General features: G+C 42.0%; 1 protein-coding gene across 1 annotated transcript in view; it reads left to right on the forward strand.

Annotated features, from left to right (window-relative positions):
• Positions 1 to 1,146: 1,146 nt before the first annotated feature.
• Positions 1,147 to 26,212, forward strand: part of HSD17B2 (hydroxysteroid 17-beta dehydrogenase 2) — a 51,440-nt gene continuing 26,374 nt past the window's right edge. The window contains exon 1 of the mRNA XM_069497793.1: positions 1,147 to 1,637. Within this exon, the coding sequence (XP_069353894.1) occupies positions 1,373 to 1,637 (265 nt within the window). The 5' untranslated portion in view covers positions 1,147 to 1,372. The remainder of the gene's footprint in view (positions 1,638 to 26,212) is intronic.

The raw sequence follows: 26,212 nt of genomic DNA on the forward strand, positions 1-26,212 counted from the left end.
AGCTAAGATTGGATTTGAATTCAGGAAATCCAACCTCAAAGTGAGAACATTTATTGTCTCTCCACCTCTGCCACCATCCAGTCTTTCTTACAATTCTGCGTCCCTCCCAGCGAGGCACCTGGCCCACACAGGGCGCGCTGGGACCCCAGGTGCCGTGGCTCCCTCTCAGGGGTCAGCAGGGTGGCCGGTGGTCCATGTGGCACTGCCACTGCAGAGTGCCTGCTTTTGAGCCAGTTAGTCATGGCTATGGGGCTGGATCCACCACTGGAGAGACTTATTCTCTCCCAACCTCAGTTTCCCCTCTGTAAACTCAGCATAGTAATATCCACCTCAGAAGGGTTGATAAGGTTCCAATGAGGTGAAAGTAGGAAAGGACCAGCACCTACTGTACTGATTGTTTTTTATTGTTTGCCTAAAGCAGGAAGTAGAATAGAGTGCTCTGAGATAAGGCTGCTTGACTCCACTGCTGTGTGATCCCGGGCAAATTTCTTAACCTCTCTGTGCCCTAGTTTTCTCACCTGGAAAATTACTATAATAATAGAACTAACTTCATAAGGATATTGTACTCAAAGAGAATGGGCATGTTGATGGCTGAGTCTCAGTGAACAAAGGCTGGCATAGAATAGGCTCTCAATAAAGAGAATGAACAAATAAGTAGCTAAACACAGCCTCTGCCACAAAAAAGCACCACTAGATATTGGCCATTATTAGTTATAGTGTCATTATTATTATCTTGCCCCCCTCTGGCAAGACCGAAGCACTTTCCGTCTGCCGTGGAATACCCTTCAGCCTGCCTCTGTTGGAATCGCTAGGAACCTGAGCACATGGACTAGATCGGTGATGCCTTTCCCTTCCAGAATCTATCTTCCAGACTTCACTGATTGCCTGGATTTATACACACACACATACTCCCCAGTCACCAAAAGAGCTGACAGACACTGCAGGCTTCTGAAGAAAACAGTTTTTTTTTCCTGTGAGCTAGAGATTTTGTTATTCTCTGTTCAGTTTGAAGTCTGTCAATTATTATCCAATTAGTCATCTCTCCAGAGGTGAATTGCATTAAAAAAAAAAAAAAAAAAGGTGTGTATCTGTGGCTGTATGTGTGTGTTCTGTATGCAGGGGGTGGGAGGGGAGTGATCAAATAGGAAGTGCCCTGGTATTTATGTTGACGTGCACACGGGTTTAAACTACCCCACTGGGAATATGAGCCTGTATGATTTTTCTTAATCCATGCTCAGCCAGAGGCTGCTGGGGCTGCTTTCTCCCCTCCCTTCTTGCCTCTCCGTTCTTATAATTCAGGCTGCCTCCAGCCAGGCTTTGCCCACTGGACTTGCTGGCCCTGAGCACTTGAAGGTGCAGTGAGTTGCTGAGAATGGGTGACCTCTCCTCTGAGATGGCATGGATCTTCCTGGCTGTCCTTGCAGTGCTAGGGGGGACAGTTCTCTGCAAATACAACAGAAGCCCTGGGCTGGTACAGGGAGCGATCTGCCTCGCAGGCCTCTGGGGAGGGGTTTACCTGCTCAATCTGTCCCTCTTCTGTGGCTTGATCCTTTCCTCCTTGACATGCTTCCTCATGTATACTTACTTATCTGGCCAAGAATTGTTACCTGCGGATCAAAAGGCAGTCCTGGTGACAGGTAAGCAGACGGCGCTGCAGTTCTCGTGGAGGGTGCAATCTGAAATTTGCTTTGCTTTAGCAGGACTTTGCCAAATTTGTCTTAAACAGAAATACTTGGCATGGGGTAAATGAAAGCATGTACCCAAGTGTGTGTTTTTCACAACATTGTTCTGGCTCATTTTCTTTAGGAGGTGCGCTTGACGCGGCTGGTGGTGAGAGGGAAGGGGAGGATGACTTGCGCCTAAGCAATGATTTTGTTCATTTCTCAGGAATAAATATTAATAAGTGAAACTGCAGTATTTCATCTGTTTTGTTGTGCCCAGGGACATCCCATAGATTTCTTTAGGCTTAAATAGAATTTTGTTCTCAGATGAGTGTTTAGCCAGTTTCTGGACCTGGGCTCTACTTCCCTAGGTATGCAAGAAAGCTCACTGGCTTGGTTATCCTTGTCCCTTGCTGGTTTTGAAATTTTGAAGGGACGCACGTTGCAGTCTGCCTGGCTACGGTCAAGAACCTGGTGTCCTGTCTGAACCTTTCCTCCTCAAGTCTGTCATTAGACCTCTAGAGTTTCTTAATTGGATCAAGTTGGCAGTGTGTCCAAATCTACTTACTTGTTAGCTGAGCTGCCAAGGTTTCCCCTTCTTTTGTGTTTTTTCCCCCCTGCAAGTGTGAGATCAAATTAAATTTCTTAGAGTTGTAAAACTGGTTTGTTTGGTTATGAAGTTTGAGCTTGGGCAGGGCTCTAATTAGGATTACCCAGAGTTATCCTAACGCACAAAGCCCTGCCAAGATAAGGAAGGACATCAGTTGCAGATCATTTGCTGAGAGATGGTTACCCACCCTCCCCGGCCAACTACTATGGGTGAAGGCAAGCATGAGTAGTGGTTGGAAGAAAATCAGGACTTCTGACAATTTGCAGAGAAATGGACTCTAATGTGACTTTTTCTAATTTTGCCTTTTGCTTTAACCCAATAACAAAACTCTTTCTTGTAAAGAAACGCGAGTTGGTGCTCCTTTTAAAGTGCCGTGGAAAAGAAGCTTCTTTAAATTAATTTTTAAAAAGTTTAAAGGTAGAAAATGTAGGCAACGAATGGGATGTTTATCTACGTGAATGTATGATATAACCTGGAATCATGCGCCTGGGGAGACTGGCTGGGTGTTTCCACCTTTTCAGAATTCTCAGAAGGCTTATCGCCCTGGTGACAGTTGTAAAACAGTCTCAATTGTTCTGTGCTGTGCACAGTAGCAAGCACACATGAACTTCAGAACAATTCCATGTAAAATTTTTATTTTGTACTTATCCATCTGTGTGAAGAAAGACAGAACAACTAAGCATATTAAAACAAAAAGCAATGCCATAGTTGACACCAGTAGGATCTCCCAGAAGTCCACATATTCCTGGGAAATCAAAAAGAGGAGACTTCTAAGGCTAAAAAATGGAAATACTAAATCTTAGGATAAACTCAGGCGAACCTCAGGATAGCTGAGAAAATGGAAATTCACTCTTGCTTGTGTATCTTGTCAACAGTCTTTAGGCTCTGCTTTTCAAGACACAGGCATGCATTTAAGCTCACAAAAATACACACCCAACCCAGTGATCCCACATTAGCCATTGAAATGTGTTTAGCACCAAGTGAAATGACGGAATCAATTAGGCAACTCGAGCTTGATGGCTAATCCCTAAATGAAATGCTTAGCAATTAGCAAGCCTAGAATTAAGACCATTGCATATATTTAAAGGTAAATGAAATTTCACTTTCAGAGTATTTGTCATTTTTGTGAGGAACACCATAGCCTCTATTTCAGTCTAGGGAAGGTTTCAAGACTTTTGTATCAAATGGGGAAATTTAAAATGATTTCATTTAGTTAGACCAGCGCTCATTAATAACTGAGAACCCACCTTGAGTTTGGAATAACCTCTGTTTCCCGTTGGCTTATATTATAAATTGGTGTGCATTTTCATGGGCAGGAAGCCGGGGGAGAAATGTGGCAGTGTACATCAAAAGCCATAAATATTATTCCTTCATCTGATCAGTCAAGGTTTGGAAATTTCTCTTAAAGATATAATCTGAAGTATGGAAAAAGAGTAGAAGCAAAACAAAATAGTGAAATATCAAAAGCAACGAAAATGGTGATACTTTAAAGTACATCCTCTTGGTGTAACAATGTGCAACCATTCAAAATGACAACTGCAAGGACTGTGTTGCAACCTGGAAAACTGTTTGAACAAAAGGAAAACACACAGGATATCCTAATGTTTGAACAAGTCTGCACTCATGCCGAACAGGCTGGGTGAGAAGCAGTGATAACAGCTGGAAGAAAATAGTTTGCAAATGGTTGGATTAGAGTAATTGGATGTCCCCCCTCCCGGATTTTAAATTTTTCTAATTATTCATATAATAAAAACACCTAAAACAGAGATAATATTAAATAGCTAAAGTTCATTTTACTTTCTATTTAATTATGGACCAAGGTGAAGGACAATTACAAAGACAAGTTCAAAAAATAACCTTTTGTTCCCTTTGAGTCCTTTTTTTCATTTTTCTAAGAAGTTCAAATGTCTTTGGCCTCAGAGACAATATAATTACAGTAAGAAGGAGAAGTAAGAAAGCATAGAGTGTGTGAACGCATGTTTGTCTTCAAGGTGCCTGAAACTACAGAGGCAATTTTATTTTCTATTTTTATTTTTTTGAGGAGGAATAAAAACATTTTATCTATGTATTCAGAATCACACACAAGTTACCTTTACAATTCAATTTACTATATAGAAATCATTTGGGTTTTATATTTTCAGTTAAATTTTGAACTGAGATTACAATATTGTAACAAAAAAATTTCACATTAATTCAGTACTTTTTTAGCATACAAAATTGAAATACATAGGTTCAAACTTCAGATTTATGACAAACAGTCTTCAAATACAAAACAGACATTTCTTAAAGTTACCATATTATTGACATGTGATAGATATATGCAACTCTGAGCTGTTTCACCTAAAACAGCTCTCCTGTGGGTATTGCAAAACTGACATGCCATGAAGTTCAAGGCTGTATAGTTAAGCCAAGGATTCAAAGTTGCACCATCTTCAAAAAGGTCTGGCATTTCTGGACCACAACAATGCACAACATGTAAAGAAGGTAGGAAACACTTTCTCCTCCTTGCTATGGATTAAAAAAAAGTTGCATGATAGCTTGGAAATTTTGCACAAAAACCCGTATTATACCTTGGAAAAGTCCAAGGACAATTAGATGACAATGAATTGGGGTCCTAAATTTTTTAAATTAATGGAACCCATGAAATTCAGGCCGGGCGCGGTGGCTCACGCCCGTAATCCTAGCACTCTGGGAGGCCGAGGTGGGCGGATCGTTTGAGCTCAGGAGTTCGAAGACCAGCCTGAGCAAGAGTGAGACCCCATCTCTACTAAAAATAGAAAGAAATTATATGGACAGCTAAAAATATATATAGAAAAAATTAGCCGGGCATGGTGGTGCATGCCTGTAGTCCCAGCTATTCGGGAGGCTGAGACAGGAGGATCCCTTGAGCTCAGGAGTTTGAGGTTGCTGTGAGCTAGGCTGATGCCACGGCACTCACTCTAGCCTGGGCAACAGAGTGAGACTCTGTCTCAAAAAAAAAAAAATTAAAAAAAAAAAAAATAGTAAGCAGTGACTGGTTTAAGAGATTGAAATTTATTAGAGACTCATGATCAATTTCTTTCCACCTTGAAATCAAGGTGTAAAAACCAGTTATTAAGTGCATTCCAAACTTCTGTGTAGCTCAGGTAGAATTTTTTGTCCATTGGCACTAAGATGATGTCACATTTCCTCTTGGGAGACAGAAATTCCATATCTGAACATAGAGTAAGTTAGGAAAAAATGACTCCTGTTGTTTACTTTATTACTATTGTGATTCTGAGGATTTCTAATAATATACTAGCAGTGAACAAAGCAAATTCCTGGACATCATTGTCAGGCTCATGACTGCAAACTGCCTTCCCCAACCACCATAAAATTTTAGCATGAAAAGAATTAAAATTAGTAAGCTGGAAAAATGGGAAAAAGAAATTAAGGGAATTGTTCAGACCAACAACAAAGTCCTAAATTTGAAATCATTTCAATTGAGAAATTGAAGAAAATAAATGTGCTTCACCCCAACACCCCCCAACTCTGAATTTAAATATTCCGTGCAAAAGAGCATCAGGTTTCTGAATAAACATGTAGTGCTTCTTTAAGTTTTAGTGCTCTGCAGTTTTCTGCAATTTTATTTCGCTCCCCCCAAGTTTGTTCTAAGTGTTTAATAGAATCTTCCATTTCAGCCAGAAGATTTGTGCTTCAAAGATTTACTAAGGAACCCTCTGCATCTATCTATACAGAAACACCTATTAATTTTTTAAATGACTGTAAAATGAATGAGGAGCAGACCAGCATGATTGCATAACATCTCAAGCACAATAGAATGGGAAAAACTTGGCAGTCAGACAGGCTTGGGTTTGCATCCTGCATCTACCTTGCCCTAGGCTGGGCTCCCCAGAGGCAGTGCTTGCTATGAGGATTTGTGTGAAAGATTTATTAGGAAGATTTCCAAAGAAGATAGACAGGGAAGAGTAGGCCAAGCAAGGGTGTGGCCTCAAGGTAAGTCCTCTGAGAGTCACTGTTGCCTAGTCACCCTGGGCAGGTGTGGGTCACACATCAGAGCTGCCCCAATCCATTGGGGCCAGAGAGCTGTAGTTTTTATGCCTTCACACCTGTCAATCATTAGTAAGGGCAGCCACCTCTCGCCCTTGGTGGTGGGGAGGAGGTGGGGCTCACTTACACTCCTGTCACGTCTGGCGCCCCGTGTACACTGACTGGCAAAGTGAGCCCTAGTACCCTGGGGCAGCCCTCGGGCAATGAATGACAGGTGCTGGGGGAGAACGTGCAACAAGGATGGATGCACGCAGAAATGGCCAGGGCATCAGGGAATACATCATTTGCTACACACCTATTACTAGCTGTGTGAATTTTGGTGCCCAGTTTTGGGCTTTGGGACTTCTGTTTTCTCTTCTGTAAATTGGAAGTGCTAATACACATACACACACATATGTACCATATTCTTATAGATGGAGTTGGTGTATAGACGAGGGGTGAGAGGGAGAGGCGACTGTGTATTAGGGTGAGGGGGAAGATTGAGGAGCGGTTAGGAAGAACAAAACGAGAACAGGGGAAAAAAAGCAGAGATTGATAAACAGATGGAGAGAAAAAACATTCATTTATTCATTCCATAAATATTTATTGAGGGCCCGGTAGGTGACATACATTTTCCCGAAACAATGGAGGAAGAAAATTTAAAAGACCACACAATTATTGTCGCGTGATGGCGTGAAAACTCTCACTTTTTCTTGATCTTGGACCCACATTGATTGAGGTTCCTTACCCTCTTCTGAGGCTGCGCATTGTCCTTCTCAGCCTCTCCTCTGAGCTTGGGAGGAGCAGCACAGCACAGGTAACTTGAATTTTCTACCCTGAGGTCTTTCATCCCGGCTTCTCCGGTCTTTTTCGATCACCTCTGGGTGTTAATTACTGATTTGGCATCTACTGTGTGCAGGGCACACACATGGTGGCTTCACGGTCCAATGAGGGAGACACGGCCACTTCTCATTGTGGGTGTGTGATGGGTACAGGAAGTGCCTCCAAGAGAATTCCCAAAGTGCTGTGGAGCCCGAGTGGGCGCACGTCCTGTGTGAGAGGCTGGGGAAGGCTGGACAAAGGAGGGACCTTGTTAAGGATCAAAAAGTAGCTTTCTCGACGGAAAATGAGAAGATATTCCAGGATAATTGGTTAAGTAGCTACTATGCATACAGCTAGCACTCAGTAAAGCCTGTTGCTTTAGATAATTTTTAATTGAAATTTTCAAAACTAGATACAAAAGAGGATGGATCCAGGAGGGGATGTGATTTCTCTTTTAAGTGAAGATCTTTATTTTGTGCTCGAAATACAGGGCCCAAGGTGGGCGATGAGCCCTCCTGAGAGTTACTAAATAGTCCAATTAAGGTTCTAAAGTTGAATGCTATTGTTATCATCTTGGGATTTGGGCTGCTTTGGATTTTTTAAATTAAAATTTTTAAAAAACAATGTAGCATGAGTAAGAAGCCTCTGGATTTAACATTGGGTTAAGTGGGTAACACTGACAGTAGACTAAAAGACTAAGAGAAATAACATCTCTGTGCTCTGGGCTTTATATGCGTTTCATATTGATTCTCACAGCCCTAACAACTTACATTGTGCAAACAAGGAAACTGTGTGTCCAAAGTCACTGAGCTAAGTAGCAGAGATTGGACTAAACCCAAGTCAGATCCGTCCACCACCAAAAACCATCCTCCTAACCATCGTCATTAGTAGTTTATAACCCCTAGTATTAGTTTACAAATGTTACCAGGATATAAAATGTGTCCACTTGGTCAGAAAGTAATATTGAACCTCTATTATGTGCACAAAACTCTGCTTAATATAGAACTTGGTAATTGATTGGATGCAGAAGATGCTTACGAGGCCCCGATGAAAGGAGAATCCCATGGACAGGGATAAGGATGTTTGCAGAGGGTGATGATGTGAGAGATGGCATAAGGACTGAGTTTGAGAGCCGTGGTGGGGAGTTCAAGCGGAATGCCATTGGTGGTTGGAAATACCAAACCAGAACTTGGTTAGGTTTGGAGATAGAGGAACAGAGTGATGGCTGATGTTGCAAGGGAAGAGCTAATTGAGGCATATAGTAAGGAGTCAATACAGTCCTCAGTGAGCCTGTAATCCAGTCTATCAGATGCTTTATAGATAAGCACCTATGCTCTTTTATCATGCAGTTTAAGCCTCATCTTAACTCTCTAGGGGGAAGCATGAAAATGTGTGGTTAACCCAAACAATTTTGTAAAAGTCTGAATGGTGATTTTATTAGGCGTTGTAGATTCTGTGTTTTGACTGGGGACTATTCTCATAGAATGAAATCCCCCCGACTGTATTGTAAGCTGTTTGAAGGCAGGGAGGGATGATGCTCTGCTTCTCAGTCTCTGAGCACGTAAGACCCCATGCAGTGTTAATAAGGAGTGAATTGTGAGTTGTGAGTGAACAATCCATGCTGCTGAAATGTCTTCAACTTTTTGTGGTCACTGGTTGGACACAATAGGATTGTCCCAATCTGCCCACTTATTTGCTTAGGTAGTTATCTCTGCTGTTCTTTCTGCTGGGATCATCTGTATAGTAAGGGCAGAGTGACATGGCCGAGCTGTGGGGAGCTCCATTGTTCTGCAGCAACTTAATTGTTGGTTTGTTCTGGACGAGGCTTTGTGTTGACTTGGTTGTAAGCGTGCTTCTGCTTATCCAGGATGTGGCAAAAACTGAACATCCTCTGGCCAAAAACGCTTTCCAAGGGTCATTGGTGTCGTCCTAATCCCCAGAGTGTGACTTCTACTCCAGGACTGCCAGCATTATTTTCTTTCTTTACATAGCCTCCTTTGTCTTCCAAGATACTGCATTTCCATGCATCTCCTTAGTTCTCTGTCCCTTGACTCTTCCAGGTTCTTCTTCCTACCATTCCCCAAAGGTAATCTCTATGGCTCTGTCCTTAGCCCTTTTATTTTGCTACATTCTCCACCATGTAGAAAAGTCTTACCTGCTTCTATGATATCAACTCTCTCTCTCTGTGAAGACCAGCAAATCTGTAAATCTGTGTTTTTGTGTACCTGACACTCTTATGGTCTCCTGATTTGTATTTCCAGGATTTTAACCTGAAACTTTTTTTTAAATTTCAGAATATTATGGGGGTACAAACATTTTGGTTACATATAATGTCTTTGCCTCACCCAAGCCAGGGCTACAAGCGTGACCTTCCCCCATACAGTGCATTCCACCTCCATTAGTTGTGAGTTTACCCACCCTCACTCCCCCTCCTATCTGACTGGCACCCAATGAATATTACTACCATGTGAGTACCTTAGTGTTGATCAGTTAGTATCAATTTGATGGCGAGTACATATGATGCTTGTTTTTCCATTCTTGTGATTCTTGTGAATCAGAGCTTCAATCGTGCCCATCCTGGCCGGGCGTGGTGGCTCACGCCTGTAATCCTAGCACTCTGGGAGGCCGAGGCGGGTGGATCGCTCGAGGTCAGGAGTTCGAGACTAGCCTGAGCAAGAGCGAGACCCCGTCTCTACTAAAAATAGAAAGAAATTATATGGACAACTAAAAATATATATAGAAAAAATGAGCCGGGCATGGTGGCGCATGCCTGTAGTCCCAGCTACTCGGGAGGCTGAGGCAGAAGGATTGCTTGAGCCCAGGAGTTTGAGGTTGCTGTGAGCTAGGCTGACGCCATGGCACTCATTCTAGCCCGGGCAACAGAGCAAGACTCTGTCTCAAAAAAAAAAAAAAAAAAAAAAAAAAAATTGTGCCCATCCCCTAGATGGTGCGCATCGCACTTATTATGTATGTATACACCCATCTCCTCCCCCGCACACACATCTGCCTGACACCCGATTGATGTTATTCCTAAATGTGCTCTTAGGTGATGATCAGTGAAACCAATTTGATGGTGAGTACATGTGGTACTTATTTTTCCATTCTTGGGATACTTCACTTAGTAGAATGGGTTCCAGCTCTACCCAGGAAAATACAAAAGGTGCTGTATCACCATTGTTTCTTATAGCTGAATAGTACTCCATGGTATATATATATACACCACATTTTATTAATCCACTCATGTATTGATGGGCACTTGGGTTGTTTCCACATCTTTGCAATTGTGAATTGTGCTGCTATAAACATTCGAGTGCAGATATCTTTTTTATAGAATGTCTTTTGTTCTTTTGGGTAGATGCCCAGTATTGGGATTGCTGGATCAAATGGTAGATCTACTTGTATCTCTTTAAGTATCTCCATATTGCTTTCCACAGAGGTTGCACTAGTTTGCAGTCCCACCAGCAGTGTAAGAGTGTTCCAATCTCTCCACATCCATGCCAGCATTTGTTGTTTTGGGATTTTTTTCATAGAGGCAATTCTCACTGGACTTAGGTGATATCTCATTGTGGTTTTGATTTGCATTTCCCTAATGATTAGAGATGTTGAGCACTTTTTTATATATTTGCTGGCCATTATTCTGTCTTCTTTTGAAAAGTTTCTGTTCATGTCCTTTGCCCATTTATTGATGATATTGTTTGATTTTTGTCTTGTTGATTTTCTTACGTTCTATATAGATTCTTGTTATCAGCCCTTTATTGGATGTGTAGAAAGCAAATATTTTCTCCCATTCTGTAGGTTGTCTGTTGCGGCTGCTTTTCACTCCTGAGCTCAGTAGAGAAGGAATGAATAATTACTTGAAACACATAGTGTTTCGAGAGAAGGGAAGACGCCAAAGTTTAAAGGAGAAAATGGCCTCCTCAGCTAAGTTCCCCCCTGTATTTATTTCCAAGGACATGTGCAAAGGGTCAGCACCATTTGCTAATTTCTTTAACAACTTCCTTGCAGGTCATCTGTTTTCAGCTGACCTTTGCACACAGCAAACAAGCAGCTCTGGGCAGGCGTTTTCACCTGACCCTTCTTGCACCTTGCTTACATTCTTTCCATTCATCTATCTTTTCATCTAGGCCCAGCCCCCACAGTTGTCTATTCACTCTAATGATATTTTCTTGGCTGTGCAGAAGCTTTTTAATTTGATCAGGTCCCATTTATTTATTTTTGTTTTTGCTGTGATTGCTTTGGGAGTCTTCTTCATAAATTCTTTGCCTAGGCCAATGTCTATAAGAGTTTTCCCAACATTTTCTTCTAGAATTCTTAAGGTTTCATGCCTTAGGTTTCAGTCTGTTATCCATCGTGAGTTGATTTTTGTGAGAGGTGAGAGGTGGGGATCCAGTTTCAATCTTCTGCATGTGGTTATCCAGTTTTCCCAGTACCATTTATTGAATAGAGATTCTTTTCCCCAATGTATATTTTTGTCTGCTTTGTGGAAGATTAGATGACAAAATGAAGATGGATTTATATGTGGGTTCTCAGTCCTGTTCCAAAGGTCTATATCTCTGTTCTTGTGCCACTACCATGCTGTATTGGTTACTATAGCCTTGTAGTAAAGCTTGAAGTCTGGTAAACTGATGCCTCCCAATTTGTTCTTTTTGCTTAATATTACTTTGGTGATACGAGGTCTTCTCTGGTTCCATACAAATTGTAGAATTATTTTTTCTAGATCTGTAAAGAATGATGATGGTATTTTTATAGAGATTGCATTAATTCTGTAGATCATTTTAGGTAGTATGGACATTTTAATAGCATTGATTCTGCCAATCCATGAGCATAGTAGGGTTTTCCATGTTTATATCTTCTACAATTTCTTTTCTCAGTGTTTTGTTGTTCTCCCTATATATGTCTCTCACCTCCTTCATTAAATGTATTCCTAAATGTTTAACTTTCTTTGACGCTATTGTGGAAGGTATTGCATCTTTGATTTGATTTTCGGCTTGACTGTTATTGGAGGATATAAATGCCATCGATTTGTATGCATTAATTTTGTATCCTGAGACTTTACTGAATTCATTTATCAATTCCAGGAGTCTCTTGGTTGAATCCTTGGGATTTTCTAGATATAATGTCATATCATCAGCAAATAGTGAGAGTTTGACCACTTCTGCCCCCATTTGGACACATTTAATTCCCCTCTCTTGTCTGATTGCTCTGGCAAGGACTTCCAGCACTATGGTGAATAAAAGTGGAGATAGTGGGCAATCTTGTCTGGTTCCTATTCTAAGTGGGAATACTTTCAATTTTTTCCTGTTCAGTATGATATTGGCTGTGGGTTTATCGAATGTGGCCTTAATAATTTTAAGGCATGTCCATCTATCCCTATTTTGTTAAGAGTTTTTATCATAAAAGTGTGCTGGATTTTGTCAAATGCTTTTTATGTGTCTATTGAGAAAATCATATGGTCTTTGTTCTTGCTTTTATTTATGTGGTGAATTGCATTTATAGATTTGTGTATGTTGAACCAAACTTGCATCTTTGGGATAAAGCCCACCTGATCATGATGAATTATTGTTTTGATGTGCTGTTGGATTTGGTTTGCTAAGATTTTGTTGAGGATTTTTGCATCTATACTCATGAGGGGTATTGGTCTGTAGTTTTCTTTTTTTGTTTTGTCCTTTCCTGGCTTTGGTATCAAGGTGATATTGGCTTCATAGAATGAATTGGGGAGGATACCATCCTTCTCAATGTTGTGGAATAATTTCTGCAGTATAGGTAAGAGTTCTTCTTTGTAGTTTGGTAAAATTCAGGGGTGAACCCATCTGATCCAGGACTTCTTTGGTTGGAAGATTTTTAATTGCTGCTTCAATTTCTGTGCTTGATATTGGTCTGTTCAGGAATTCCATTTCTTCCTGATTGAGCCTAGGAAGGTCGTGTGTTTCTAAGTATTTGTCCATTTCCTCCACGTTTTGTAGTTTTGGGGCATATAGATTTTTATAGTATTCAAAGATAATGTTTTGATTCTGTGATGTCTATAGTGACCTCTCCTTTTTCATTTCTAATTGAGTTTATTAGACTGGATGTGGGCAAATGGTAGAGGCGATTGAAATGCAGGCAGGGTACTTTACTACCTATTGGGCAAGTGGGCTCCAGAGTAAGTTTGTGAGCCGGGGAGAGATGTGGCAAGGATGGAGTAGAAGAAGCAGCCTGGATTTAACTAGAAACCTATTCAATGAAAGCCTGGACCCAACTAAAAAATAACACAGTGTTCTGGGTATGAGTGAGGATGGTGAATAGGTTTCCTCTCTTGTGCCATCTCTGGTTGGCTAAGAGGGTTGGGGTGAGTAGATTCTAAGAGAAAGAGAGCTTTGATTGAACAATGTTCACAGTGGTGTGAGAAGGGTGATGTGGCCTGGGTGCCACGGGTTTGCCATCCCTGTTGCAAGGAACTAGGCCAATTGTGGTGATTATTAATGAAGTAGAAAAGAGAAAACTGTAAATCTCAAACCTCTTGGATTTCTGGGTAATATTTCACTCAAATTTGGCAAGTAGCACCTTGTACCATGATATACTAGAAGCAGCCACGTGGGTTTTTGGTTATGTATTGGCAAGAATGACATCCTGTCAATCAGGAAGCATCTTTCCCGTGAAAAAAGACCCACGGGGATATTAGTAAGGCTGCTCTTCATAGATAAAACTAGAGATAATGACAGGAAGGAGGAACTCACCCTCTTTGAGATAATAGGGCAATGTAGTTACATCTCTGGGTAGTTTCCCCTTCTTTGTGTTAGGTTGATCTTAAGTAAATTTACTTTTTATGTAGTTGCTTAACATGTTTTTACAAGTGTTACTTTGCTTGTAACCTTTCTTGTGTAATATAGGGTTGGAATCTTTCAGAAAAATTGCCACATGACAACATAGGAGAATGAGTAAAAGAAGCCACCACAAAGAGGACTGATGTGTGATTCCCTTTATTTAAAGTAGAAATCAGCAAAACTGGTCTAGGCTATTAAAAGCCAGGCTAGTGGTGACCTATGGGGGCTGGGGACGGTTGGAAGGAGGCACAAGGGAGGTTTCTGGTGAGCCAGTCACATTCTTTGTCTCAATCTGAGCACTGGTTACACGAGTGGATTCACTCTGAAAATGCCCCAGGCTGTGCATGTACCCTTTGGGTTCTTTTCTGTATGTATATGTACTTTAATAAAAAGTTTTAAAATGACTAAGTTTCTCTATAATGCACATAGCAGATTGGTAGTCTCAAAAGTGTGATTGCCTTAAATGACTCTATTAGGTGAAATACACACCAGCCATTGATTCACAAGGTTGACTATATTCAGAGGGAACATGGCGGGCAGGACAGACAGACAAACCAACCAACCCGTGCCTTAGAATCTTCTGGAGGTAGGTGCAAATAGAACCTCTGCTCTTGTTATTTGGGTGAGACTGGAAACTTTTTGTATTCCTTTTGAAGTTTGATTTCCTCATCTGTATCATGAGAAAAAAAAATACATTTTTTTTCTGTAGCCAACTGAAAGCTCCAAATGGTCAAAGCTAGAAGAATTTGAGCAATAAGGTAAATAAAGTAGTATCGGATTATAATCCAAAGTATAAAATCAATATTTATGGGTCCGTACTGATAGACACAATTGAATAAATTACTATGTGAGGGAGAAGAAACAAATCTCCCATGCGGAATTGCAAGTAATTATGTAGACACTCCACCCGAAAGGAGGAGGAGCAAAACTCCTCACTTAGGCGTGGGCTGCACACAGTGACTTCCTTTTGAAGCATAGAGTGGTGTGGAAAGGGGAGAAAAGAGTAACTGTATAGTGCAGGAACCTGACAAACACTGCTTCGTCCAGGTGCTTAAGGTCAGCATCAGTAGTCATAAATCATGTTGATAGTGTGCACCCTTGATATAATGTGATGACAATGACACTTTACCTCTGCGACCTTCTTCCTCCAAACCCACAACCCCCATCTAATCATGAGAAAAACATCAGACAAATTCTAACAGAGGTATATCCTACAAAATACCTGACTCCTTAAATACTCCTTAAAACCATCAAGGATATCAAAATCAAGGAAAAGTCTGAGAAACTGTCACAGCCAAAAGGAATTGAAGGATACATGGTGATTAAATGCAATGTGGTGTGCTAAACAGGGTCCTGGAATGGAAAAAGGACATTAGGTAAAAAGTAATGACATCTGAATAAAGTACAAATTTAGTTAATAATATTCGTTCATTAATTGCAGAAAATGTAACATACTAATGTAAAGTGTTAATAATAGGTGAAACTGTATGCCCAGTATATGGGAACTCTCTGTACTACATTCCCAATTTTTCTTTTCTTTTTTTTTTTTGAAACAGAGTCTTACTTTGTTGCCCTGGGTAGAGTGCAGTGGTGTGATCATAGCTCACTGCAACCTCAAACTCTTGGGCTGAAGCGATCCTCCTGCCTCAGCCTCTCAAGTAGCTGGGACTACAGGTATGAACCACCACACCCAGCTAATTTTTTCTACTTTTGGTAGAGACGGGATCTCAGTCTTGTCCAGGCTGGTCTCAAACTTCTGAGCTCAAGCGATCCTCCCGCCTTGGCCTCCCAGAGTGCTGGGATTATAGATGTGAGCCACCACACGCAGCCCTCCATTTTTCTATAAATCTAAAATTGCTCTGAAAAATAAAATCTATTTTAAAAAAAGATCTACTTTACCTTGAGATCTTGGGCATGAAATGAGATAACATATATAAACATAAAACTCAAACTTTTTGGATCTAGTGCCCTTAGATAAGCAAAAGTCATTAGGGCCCACCTACCCCACCCCATGTCAGCTTTGGGTTGGTTCACATGTGCCCTAAGGGCAGGTTTTCATGGTGACTAGATCTCAGCAGAATGCTGAGTCATCTGCAGAGTCCAATTTCCTTTGTGATTATAAAATGTAAGAAATCTTTAATAAATTAGGTTCATGTAAAAAATGAATGAGTAAATGTGGTCATTAAAAAGAAAGGATCTGAATTGTTTTTGGATCTGTCTGTGGCCAGTGTATCATTGGCTACACCTTGAGAATTTAATTAATTAACAGAAATTATTGAATACCTATAACATGTCAAGTAGCATTGCATAGGGATACCGTTTCCCGAATATTTAACCATCAGCTCTCTAGAGCCTTACAAGCTCGCGCCAGCACGCCACTGGAAATGCACAGCAGTGTGAGGAAGCATGCTTGTTCTAACAGGTGTGTAGTAACGTCTCAATGCAGTCTTATTTGCATTTACCTAATGGTTAGTGATCATCTTTTTATATGCTTTTTATATGCTTATTTGCCACCCACACAAACAAGCCAATTAGAAAGTGGGCACAAAAACATGGAGGGATATCTCATTGCATTATTATCACCATTTTTGATGCTCAAATTCTTTGATCTGCAGTTAATGGGAACCTCTTAAAATAGGCACCTATGTCCTCTTGATGTGACCTCAGTAGTCTCTGATGGCTTCCTTGCTTTCTGAAACAACAAGATGTCTCAGTCTCATCTGAACGCAAAATTTAAAATCTCGAAGAAGCCCTGGTTCCTTTTTGAGGAAACGGTATCAGTGACCACAATTATGGGCACTTAGAGTGTTTGTTGCTACTGGATTGTCATTGCTTCTAAGGGGGACAGAGCTAGAGAATACATGATTTTTAGAAAGAAAAAAACAGCCTTGGTCATGGTGACTCCATCTGTAATCCCAGCACTCTGGGAGGAAGAGGCAGGAGGATCACTTGAAGCCAGGAGTTTGAGACCAGCCTGGGCAACATAGCAAGACTCCAACTCTACAAAAAATTAAAAAAAAAAAAATAGCTGTGCCTATAGTCCCAGCTACTCAGGAGGCTGAGGCAGGAGGATTGCTTGAGCCCAGGACTGCTCACACTATTTTCCACACTATTTTCTTGAGGAGGAACCTTGAGTTCACCGTAAATGTACACTATGGCCGTGGTTCCTAGATCTTTTCTACTAACAACATTAATCAATATTGTAATGATTTATCCAATGCCCATCTTCTCCCTAGATTAGGGTTTCTCAGCCTTGGCACTACTGGCATTCGGAGCTGGATAATTCTCTGCAGGGGCGGGGGAGGGGGTCTCCCTGTGCACTGGAGAATGTGGAGCAGCATCCCTGGCCTCAACCCACTACATGCCAGTAGTACGCCCAGTGTTGTGACAACCAAAAATGTTTCCAGACATTACCAGATACCCCCCAGGGGACAAAACCACCCCTGGTTGAGAACTCCTGCCCTACATCAGTGGTTCTCAAACCTGGCTGTACTTTGGAATCACCTGGAGAGATTTAGAAACTGTTGCCAGTAAGTACTGGTCCCATCTAGGCCAAATCAATGAGACTCTCTGGCGATGGGGCCTGGGCATTGACATTTTTTAGATTGTAGTGGGACTCAGGATTGAGTACCTCTGTCCTGGGCAGTAAGCTCTATGAAGTTAGGGAGTGTTTGTGTTTTATGGGTGATACTGCTAGGACCTAACACAGTGTTCCATGAATGAATGAATGAATGAAGGTGAAGAGAGGCAAGAAGACATCTCAGAAGTTAACAGTGATCCTTAGGGCAAACCAGAGTACCACGTTTGTTTATTGTCATGGTCGTCAGCTCTTGGATAGGCTCCTCCTGCTTTCTTTCCTTTTGGGGAGGGCAGTTACTAGATTAAAAAGAAGAAAAAAAAAAATCTCTGAGTTTCTGCAAAGATGCCCAGAGAGGAAATAGGGCTGGAAAATCTTGGCTGAGTCCCCCAACAGGAAGTTTTTCTAACCTTATCTGGATACTCAGTTCATCTCTTTCTAATGGTTTCTTGTCTTGGCTGAGGATTTCTGAAATGTTGGATATCTCAACTGACCACACATCACCCCTATCGGCATCAATTTTGGGGATGTCAGTATCAACAGCCATATCTGTGTTTCTTAACTGGCATGAGGTGTGGCACACTGCTCTGTGTACAAGGGCTGTCCAGAAAGTATCCAGCCATTGTTAATGTAATGAGAACATATGACATGACTGGATATTTTTTGTACAGCCCTCGTATACTGTTGATAGGTGTAATAATGAAAATAGGAACAATTATGATGTAGATTTCTGCTGCACCTGAGAATGCATATCCCCATCTCAGTGGCAATCTGGTGACAGGCTGAGCTGAACTGAGCTGAGCTGGATTTTCTGCCGTAAGATGCAGAAAAGGAAAAATGGAAACACATGTCCTTAGGATGGAAGGTGTGGGCACTGAATGGACGTGAGGGTTGGGAGAGAAGACACTGTCCGGGTGACTGGAATGAGGGTGACACCGTTCACGCCATTTAGGAGAACAAGGAGTTCCAGCAGGTGAAGCAACTGAAGGTAATCGGTGACGAATTCTTTAGAATTGAAGGGGGAAGGTAAATTTCAGAAGTGTCAGAACTAGAATGTGTTTGGGGATCTGGTCACTTGCTCAAACCCAGCTAAGCCTCTCAATCAGTTGCTTATTTTGTGGCAAGGCTTAGAGTTGTTTCATCACACACTGCTGAGAACAAATTCCTTGCGGTTTCCCTTCTGGAAGAGCTATTGTAGGGCATTTGCACTGTTGCGCAAATCTGGGAGTCCATCCTCTTTGAAGGGAGCTGGCACCAGTGACAGCACTCCAGCCAGCAGAGAGCTCCCAATATTGGTCCCTACTGTGTGCAATTCCCCCTGCTCCAGGTGCTGACAGAGGCAATGCACCTTAGCACTAAAAGAATGTGTCTTAGAAAGAGCAAATCTGGGCCGGGCGTGGTGGCTCACGGCTGTAATCCTAGCACTCTGGGAGGCCGAGGCGGGAGACTCACTCAAGGTCAGGAGTTCGAGACCAGCCTGAGCAAGAGTGAGACCCCATCTCTACTAAAAATAGAAAGAAATTATCTGGCCAACTAAAATATATATATAGAAAAAATTAGCCAGGCATGGTGGTGCATGCCTGTAGTCCCAGCTACTCGGGAGGCTGAGGCAGGAGGATTGCTTGAGCCCAGGAGTTTGAGGTTGCTGTGAGCTAGGCTGATGCCACGGCACTCTAGCCCGGGCAACAGAGCGAGACTCTGTCTCAGAAAAAAAAAAAAAAAAAAGAGCAAATCTGGGGTTGAGGGCCAACCCAGTCACATCCTTGCTGCACAGCCTTGGACAAGTATTTATTCTCTGGGCATCTCAGTTGCCCATCTTAACACAGGAATAACAAGAGAATGGGAGAAATATTTATAAAGGTTATGTTCTAGGAAAATGCATTCATTTCCATTAAAAAATTGACATGAGGCTGGGCGCCATGGCTCATGTCTGTAATTCTAGTACTCTGGGAGGCCAAGGCAGGAGGATTGCTTGAGCTCAGGAGTTCGAGACCAGCCTGAGCAGGAGTGAGACCCCGTGTCTACTAAAAATAGAAAAATTAGCATCATGGCACATACCTGTAGTCCCAGCTACTTGGGAGACTGAGGCAAAGGATCTCTTGAGCCCAAGAGTCTGAGATCCTAGAGCTATGATAATGCCACTGCACTCTATCCAGGGCAACAGAGAAAGACTCTGTCTCAAAAAAAAAAAAAAAAAAAAAAAAAAAATTGACATGAAAGATCTAGTTATTTCCCAGGGCCTTGCCACACACAGTTACTATTCTTTAAGATAGCTGAGGGCAAAGGAGGAGGGATGTCAAGTATTTTCTCTTCCTGGATTAGGAGCTCAGCCTTGTTTGGGCCTGAAGGGAGTCTTAAATGTGCTAGAGTTTTATTTTATTTACTTATCATTTTATTACATCTTTATTTATCTTATGGGAAAGAAGTAGTGTCAACATGCAGGTGGCAATCTGACGGATTGCCTAAGTCACAAACAAAAGGGAAGGGAAAGTCCTTTTGCCATTAGTTTCTCACAGGCTTCCAACTAGATAAACAACTCTGTATCCAGACGACTTTTCTAAGTGGGAAAATGCACGCCAGCAGCTTTGGGAGCAAAGGGCTACAGTCTGAAGGCAGGTCACGTTCGTGGGGGATCTGGATGATGGAAACCTGCGTGCCTGCTGTTAAGCCCCATTTGAGTGGCAGCCACTGGGGTCCTCGGCCTCAGCTGATGTGTCCCTTGTGGGAATGTGGGCCTGAAGAGAAACCACTGGGCTGGATTTTCAGGTGAAATCTCCTGATTCCGAGTGGCAGCTCAAATTTTTACAAAATACACTGTGTGGGCCAAATGAAACGCACATTCAGACCACGTCCTCTTACTGATGGTCCTCAATTTGTGTTTGTCCATTCCGCTCTTAGAAGTGGAGTTCCACTACGAGAAAGGGCCTTGGTGCCTCTGAAGGTGCTGACCCCACCAGTAGCTCTGCTTTAAGCTGCTGTCAGTTGAAGATATTGGCCAAGGGGGTGCTCAGAGGAGCTTTGGGGACAGGGTCTGGGAGAGATGGGACCACTGGCAGAAAGCAGAGCTGTGGTCCTTGGCTGAATTTTCATGGTGGTTAGAAAAGCTATGATAACTTTTTGACGGGAGAATCGAACTGAAAATCCTTTTTGTTCCAGAATCTAGAAGTAGCTAGAAAAGAGTAGAGTGTATTAAAAAAGAAGTTACCATTTGCTTAATCAATACCTGAACAGCAACTGCTATGTGCCAGACCCTGCAAGATCCAGTTAGTTTAATATATCAAATCATTTAATCCTTCTAAAAATCATATGAGGTAGGTCCTAGTATCACCCCATTTTATGGATGAGGAAACTGAGGCACAGAGTGGTTAAGTGACTGACCAAAGTCACACAGCTGGTAAGTGACAGAGCTGGGATTGGAACCCAGGTATCCTGGCTGCAGAATCCAGGTTCTCATCATTTCTCTTGGCTGCATTTTAATAGGGAGAATTTAATCTAGTAATAAAAAATTATAGTTTTGAATACTATGTAGAAATATGTAAAACTGGCTTATATAATATTAATTTAAAATTAGTTGTCAAATTATATGTGTATAATTGGTAAAGAACAATATGTAGGAAAAAAAAGACTAGAAGAAGAAAACATGAAAGGCATGCTAGATTGGTGAGGTTATAGACAATGCCTTCTTTTCCTGATCTCATTGTTGACCATGAGGTTGTATTATTTGCATGATGTTTTAATAATGAGTAGAAACCATTTATAGGTTTGCAAATTCTTACCCTTTCTCCCTTCTCTCTGAAGGACCTCACTTGGGTCTAAGAGCACATGCATCCCATCACCCAGTCCTGTATTTACAGGGTGGGTGTGTTTCATTCAAGGAACTTGGAGAATTCTGAAACTTGCATTATTTGCAATTTGCCTAATTATAATACTTGACCCAACAAAGGATGGGTCACCAGTTAATATGCGCCCCCATGTGGCAGTAGCAAAAATAGACTCTGAAACTACTGTATACAATTCTTAACTCTTTCAACTTCAAGATGATTCACATTGTTTCCATCTGGCACATAAATTGAGACTTCATTAATATTTTTAGAATTAACTGCTATTTTAAATTCGCTCCAATCCTGCACAGATGGGACTCACACTCATCACTTGCTCTAAGTTGATGCGTTTCCAGGCCACTAGAGTGAGAATGAGCTCACAGGGCATATCTTAAAACCAACCTCAGCATTTTCTCTGCCACATCGAGCACTTACTCTGAACCAGGTGCCCTCAATAGTAACGACAGAGAACCCTCTCCAGATTCTTAAGGTAGTCACATTCCAGTGCCGTCTTAAATGCTCATTCATCTAACACACACCTTTTATTGACCACCTACTATGTGCTAAGCCCTGTGCTCTGGAGGATTTGAATATTTTATACCACAGATGTTTATATTCCAAATCCTGCCTGGTTCCAAATTACCTCTGCTGTGTTTTAGCTGAATGACTAAACCTTTCTGTGCCTCAGTTTCCTCCTCTGTAAACTGACATGTAAAACTACTTTCCTCCCAGGGTGGTTGGCAGGAATCCATGAGTAAATATATATGGGGCCGGCTGGAACATGGTAAGCATGTGAACCATACTAGTTTACACTGTTGGGTTACTCCTATGAAACCCTTCTGCCTTATCACGAAGGCCCTGGCCTTGTTGCTGGGTTTCCGGAGTACACAGAGGTTATCCTATCTCGACAGGGAGTGTCTCCCCAGCCACATACTTTCTCAAGGCCCTCTGACCCCTGCAAAGCCTCCTGGATTTGATAGATACTAGAGCAGCACAGCCTGGTCTCTGATAACATAAGTCAGATATAACATCTTGTTGAGAGCCACTGCCCTGAGAACAGCCTCTTACAACGTGCCGGATCTTGTGCAAGATGCTCTGTCTTGTTCTATGGCCAAGGTCAGCTTAGGAAGGGGCTATTATGACAAGCCTACTTTCCACATGAGGAAATGGAGACCACACATGGTTATATGTCATTTTCCCCAAAGTTCGCAAGTGGATGGCTGTCGTTCGAGGCACACTCTCCATCTACCAATATTGTGCATATAAAGGCCTGAACATGAGAAAGGATGACACAGTTTTATTTTTTAGAAAAATACCTCCATAGTAATTACTTGGAATAGGCACTGTTAAGCACCTCACAAATCGCAATGGATGTAGTTACCATTATTAAGCCCATTTTACAGATAAGGAAGCTGAGGCAAAGAGAGGTTAATTAACCTTTCCGGGGTTACACAGGTAGGATAGACCACAATTTTTAATCTATTCATCAGTGGATGGACATTTTGTTAGTTTCCTTTTTTCTGCTATTATGGAAAAATGTTTCTATGAACATCTGTGTACAGGTTTTTGTGTGGACACATGTTTTAATTTCTCTTGAGTATATACCTGGGAATGGAGTTGCTAAGTCATCTGGTGACACTGTGTAACCTTTTGAAGAAATGCCAGACTGTTTTCCAAAGCAGCAGTAACTAGTTTGTCTATAATAAGTAAAAAAGATGAAGTTTAGGCAAGACACTCAAACTAATTTGAGAAAGGAGGAGGATTATAATGAGGATGTAGGGTGTCATAAGGCGCACATGTGAAGGAGGTCACTTGAGGTCTGCCAGCAACTGGGATGCTGCCATGAGCCAAGAAGGTTACTCTCCTACTTCTGCAGATACTTCCTGATTTGAGACTCTGCTCGTATTTGTGGCTTTGCCTCTTGTTATGCTTCAGAAGGACTTAGCCTATATCTCCATGCACATGATGGAAAGCAGAACCCTCTCCCCCCATTAGCTCTTGAGTTTAATATTCTCCTGGGTCAAACAGCAATGAAGATTGCCTGGGATCTTGCAGCCAGAATTCCACATTTCTGGGAGGAAAAAGCTGGTTGGTCAAGGGGTGTAGTTATATAGGACAATTATAATCTTAAGTACTCCAATGGGGAAGAGGCAGCCGTCAGCATCACGGGTGGAGACACACACAAAAGCCATACAATATATCAAAGTATTTGTGGGATGCAAGGCCAGAAGGGCTGGAAAGAGCAGAGTTCATGTTCCTCATCTGGATTTGGGGAGTAGATGATGGACTCCATGTTTGAATGCAGGTGACGGTTTGCATCCCTTTGTGGTCAGCAGCTCCAAGTAGGTGGATGACCCTTTATCACCTGCCTCAGTTCCTTGGAGAGCAGCAGATGCCCTGGTTGGGTGTTTATGTGCTACTTAGAGCTGGGGCCATGGCCTTCATCTCTGCACTGCAGAATGGTTCTCTCCGTGCAGCAAAAACTTTCTGGCATACTGGCATTACACATGGGGAATTAGGAGCTTTAAAATCCATGGCCCCATCGTGTCCAGCTGTGCCAGTAAGAAGGCAGAAGCGCAGGTGTGGTGCATCACAACATGGGAGGGGCTCTCTACGAAACGCCTGGCCTCACCCAGCAGCCTGTGGATAACCAAGCTCCAGGCACAGTTTTCATTCCAATCTGGTTCTCAGTTAGTTATTTCCAGGTTAATTCATATTCTTCCTTGAGAACCACCAGGTGATCATCCTGGGATTGGCTTCTTCATTCCTCCTTTCTCTGCTCACACAGATAAAGGAGAAGGTGGCTGGTCCAGTATGATGGAGAACTATGGACTTGAATTTAGGATCTAATGAAGAGCCCAGGTCCATCCTTGCTGTCTCTGTGACCTTGGCCTCTCTCATTTTCAGTTTTCTTATCTGTAAAATGGGAAAGATAATCTCTACTGCAGGCATCTGGGGAATAATTTTATAAGACAGGGGTTTCTAGGGAGAGGCTGCACAGCATTGTGTCTCGTATCTGGCCTCAGCACTGTAGACCCAGAAGTTGGATTTGTCCAGCAACAGGTCCATTTCTTCAGGGAAAAGCCCCTTTTGCTGGGCTCAAAAACCATTATCCACATACATTATTATATATTAGAACCAGCATTCTAATGAATTAGGCACACTTGTGTCTGCCTCAATTGATACCATCTCCTCCTCTGCCCAGGTCCGAGTGGGAGAAGAGACCAGGTACACACAGGGGCTAGTTGTTGGGCACTGACACACATGGGGATATAAGAAGGAAGGAGACAGAACAAAACTTAAATGCAATCAATGATGGCAGCTGGATGCGTTCGTTTCGTAATAGGGGTGTCAGAGGAACAGAGTGTCCATACCTTTGGCTTGCTCTCGGGCAGTGTCTGCAGATGCCAGCTGGGCTGGCCTCTCTCCTGCACCCTTTCCTATACTTACAGAGCTGGCCAATCTCCATTATAATTGGCATGGCCTTTAAAAAAAGAAATTACACAAGAAGAACAATGACTTTCTTCTAGCAAAAGTGGAAAACATTCCAAGACAAAGCCCCCTTCATTCTGCCTCTCCTCCAAGGGGGAACGACTGTTACCATTTTAGTGCCTCTCCTTCCAAATTCTCTCCTGTATGTTTCTATACATAGGTAAGTATAGAATTGGCTTCCCTTCTTTTCTATTTGCATTAAATTGGATTCTGTTAATAAGTGTTATACTGCAACTTATTTTATTTTGCTGAACAAAGCATCTTGGAGCAATATCCATGTCCATTTGTATAGTTCATCCTATGTTTTAAAATTGTTGTGTCATTTTCCATTGTATGTACCTTAATTTATGTAACTGTTCTCCTATTCATGGGCATTTAGGTTAATTCCTTCCTTTGCTATTATATGCAGTGCTGTAAAGAACATTATTTATGTCTCTGAATATATTTGAGTACTTCTTTAGGATAGATACTGAGATTTTTTTGGGGTCAAAGGATATGCACATTTAAAGTGGTGGTAGATCTTAGTCCTGTGGGCATTTACTGACAGCGTATGTGAATGTCTGTCCTCACTTTTGGGGCAGTAACCCTTCTGGCCAGATTCCAGGCAGGTCTCATTAGCTGGAAGTCAGATCTCCAAGCTCACTCACTGATTCTGGAGTTGATTCTCCGCATGCACTTTGGTTTTCCCCATCTCCCAATTCTTGGCAGGGAGATGCCTGACTATAGCCTTTGAAAACCGATAAGAGAGATCCCTCAAGGCTTACAGGACAGATCACATGATGTGGCCAACACAAAATGATATCTCATCATTAAAACTGCAGAGACATGTTAACTGTTATGCCTTGATTAGGGTGTGGCTCAGCGGGTGATTTTATGTCCATGTTGTCTTCACCTTTGCAATTGTAGACATCTGTTTTTGCAACATGTGGGTGTAAAACATTTTTTCCAGGGTCCGTAATATCCTCCCGACTAGATTGGATAAATTCCCATCTCAAATTCTGAGAAGCCTAGCACATATTTTACATATTACATATTGGGCTGTTTTCACAAAGCTATGCACTTAGGGCTTTCTGTCTGGTTTCTGCTGTACCTTTCTTTCTAGGGTTGATGTCTGCTCAGTGGCTTTGGACAGGTCATAGATTGGGAAAAGATCTGGGCAGGTGAGAAGTGCAGGTGGCCCTGAGCTGCCTTCTTTTACAATCCAGAATGAACTGGCCCCTGTGGGCAGCCTGTTTTGGCTCCACAAAGCAAAATCAACTCCCAAGTATTATTTTGGAACAAATGTTTGACTGAAGGCTCTATGGGGTGCTAGAGGTTACATCAAATACTACACAGTAGAAATTAATTAAAATATTTCCATTAGATGTCTTGGTTTTCCCTCCCAAGTTCTTCTTTGACCACCACCGTCTCTGGACCAC

The sequence above is a fragment of the Eulemur rufifrons genome, chromosome 23 (genome assembly GCF_041146395.1).
Source record: "Eulemur rufifrons isolate Redbay chromosome 23, OSU_ERuf_1, whole genome shotgun sequence".
NCBI classification, from domain to species: Eukaryota; Metazoa; Chordata; class Mammalia; order Primates; family Lemuridae; genus Eulemur; species Eulemur rufifrons.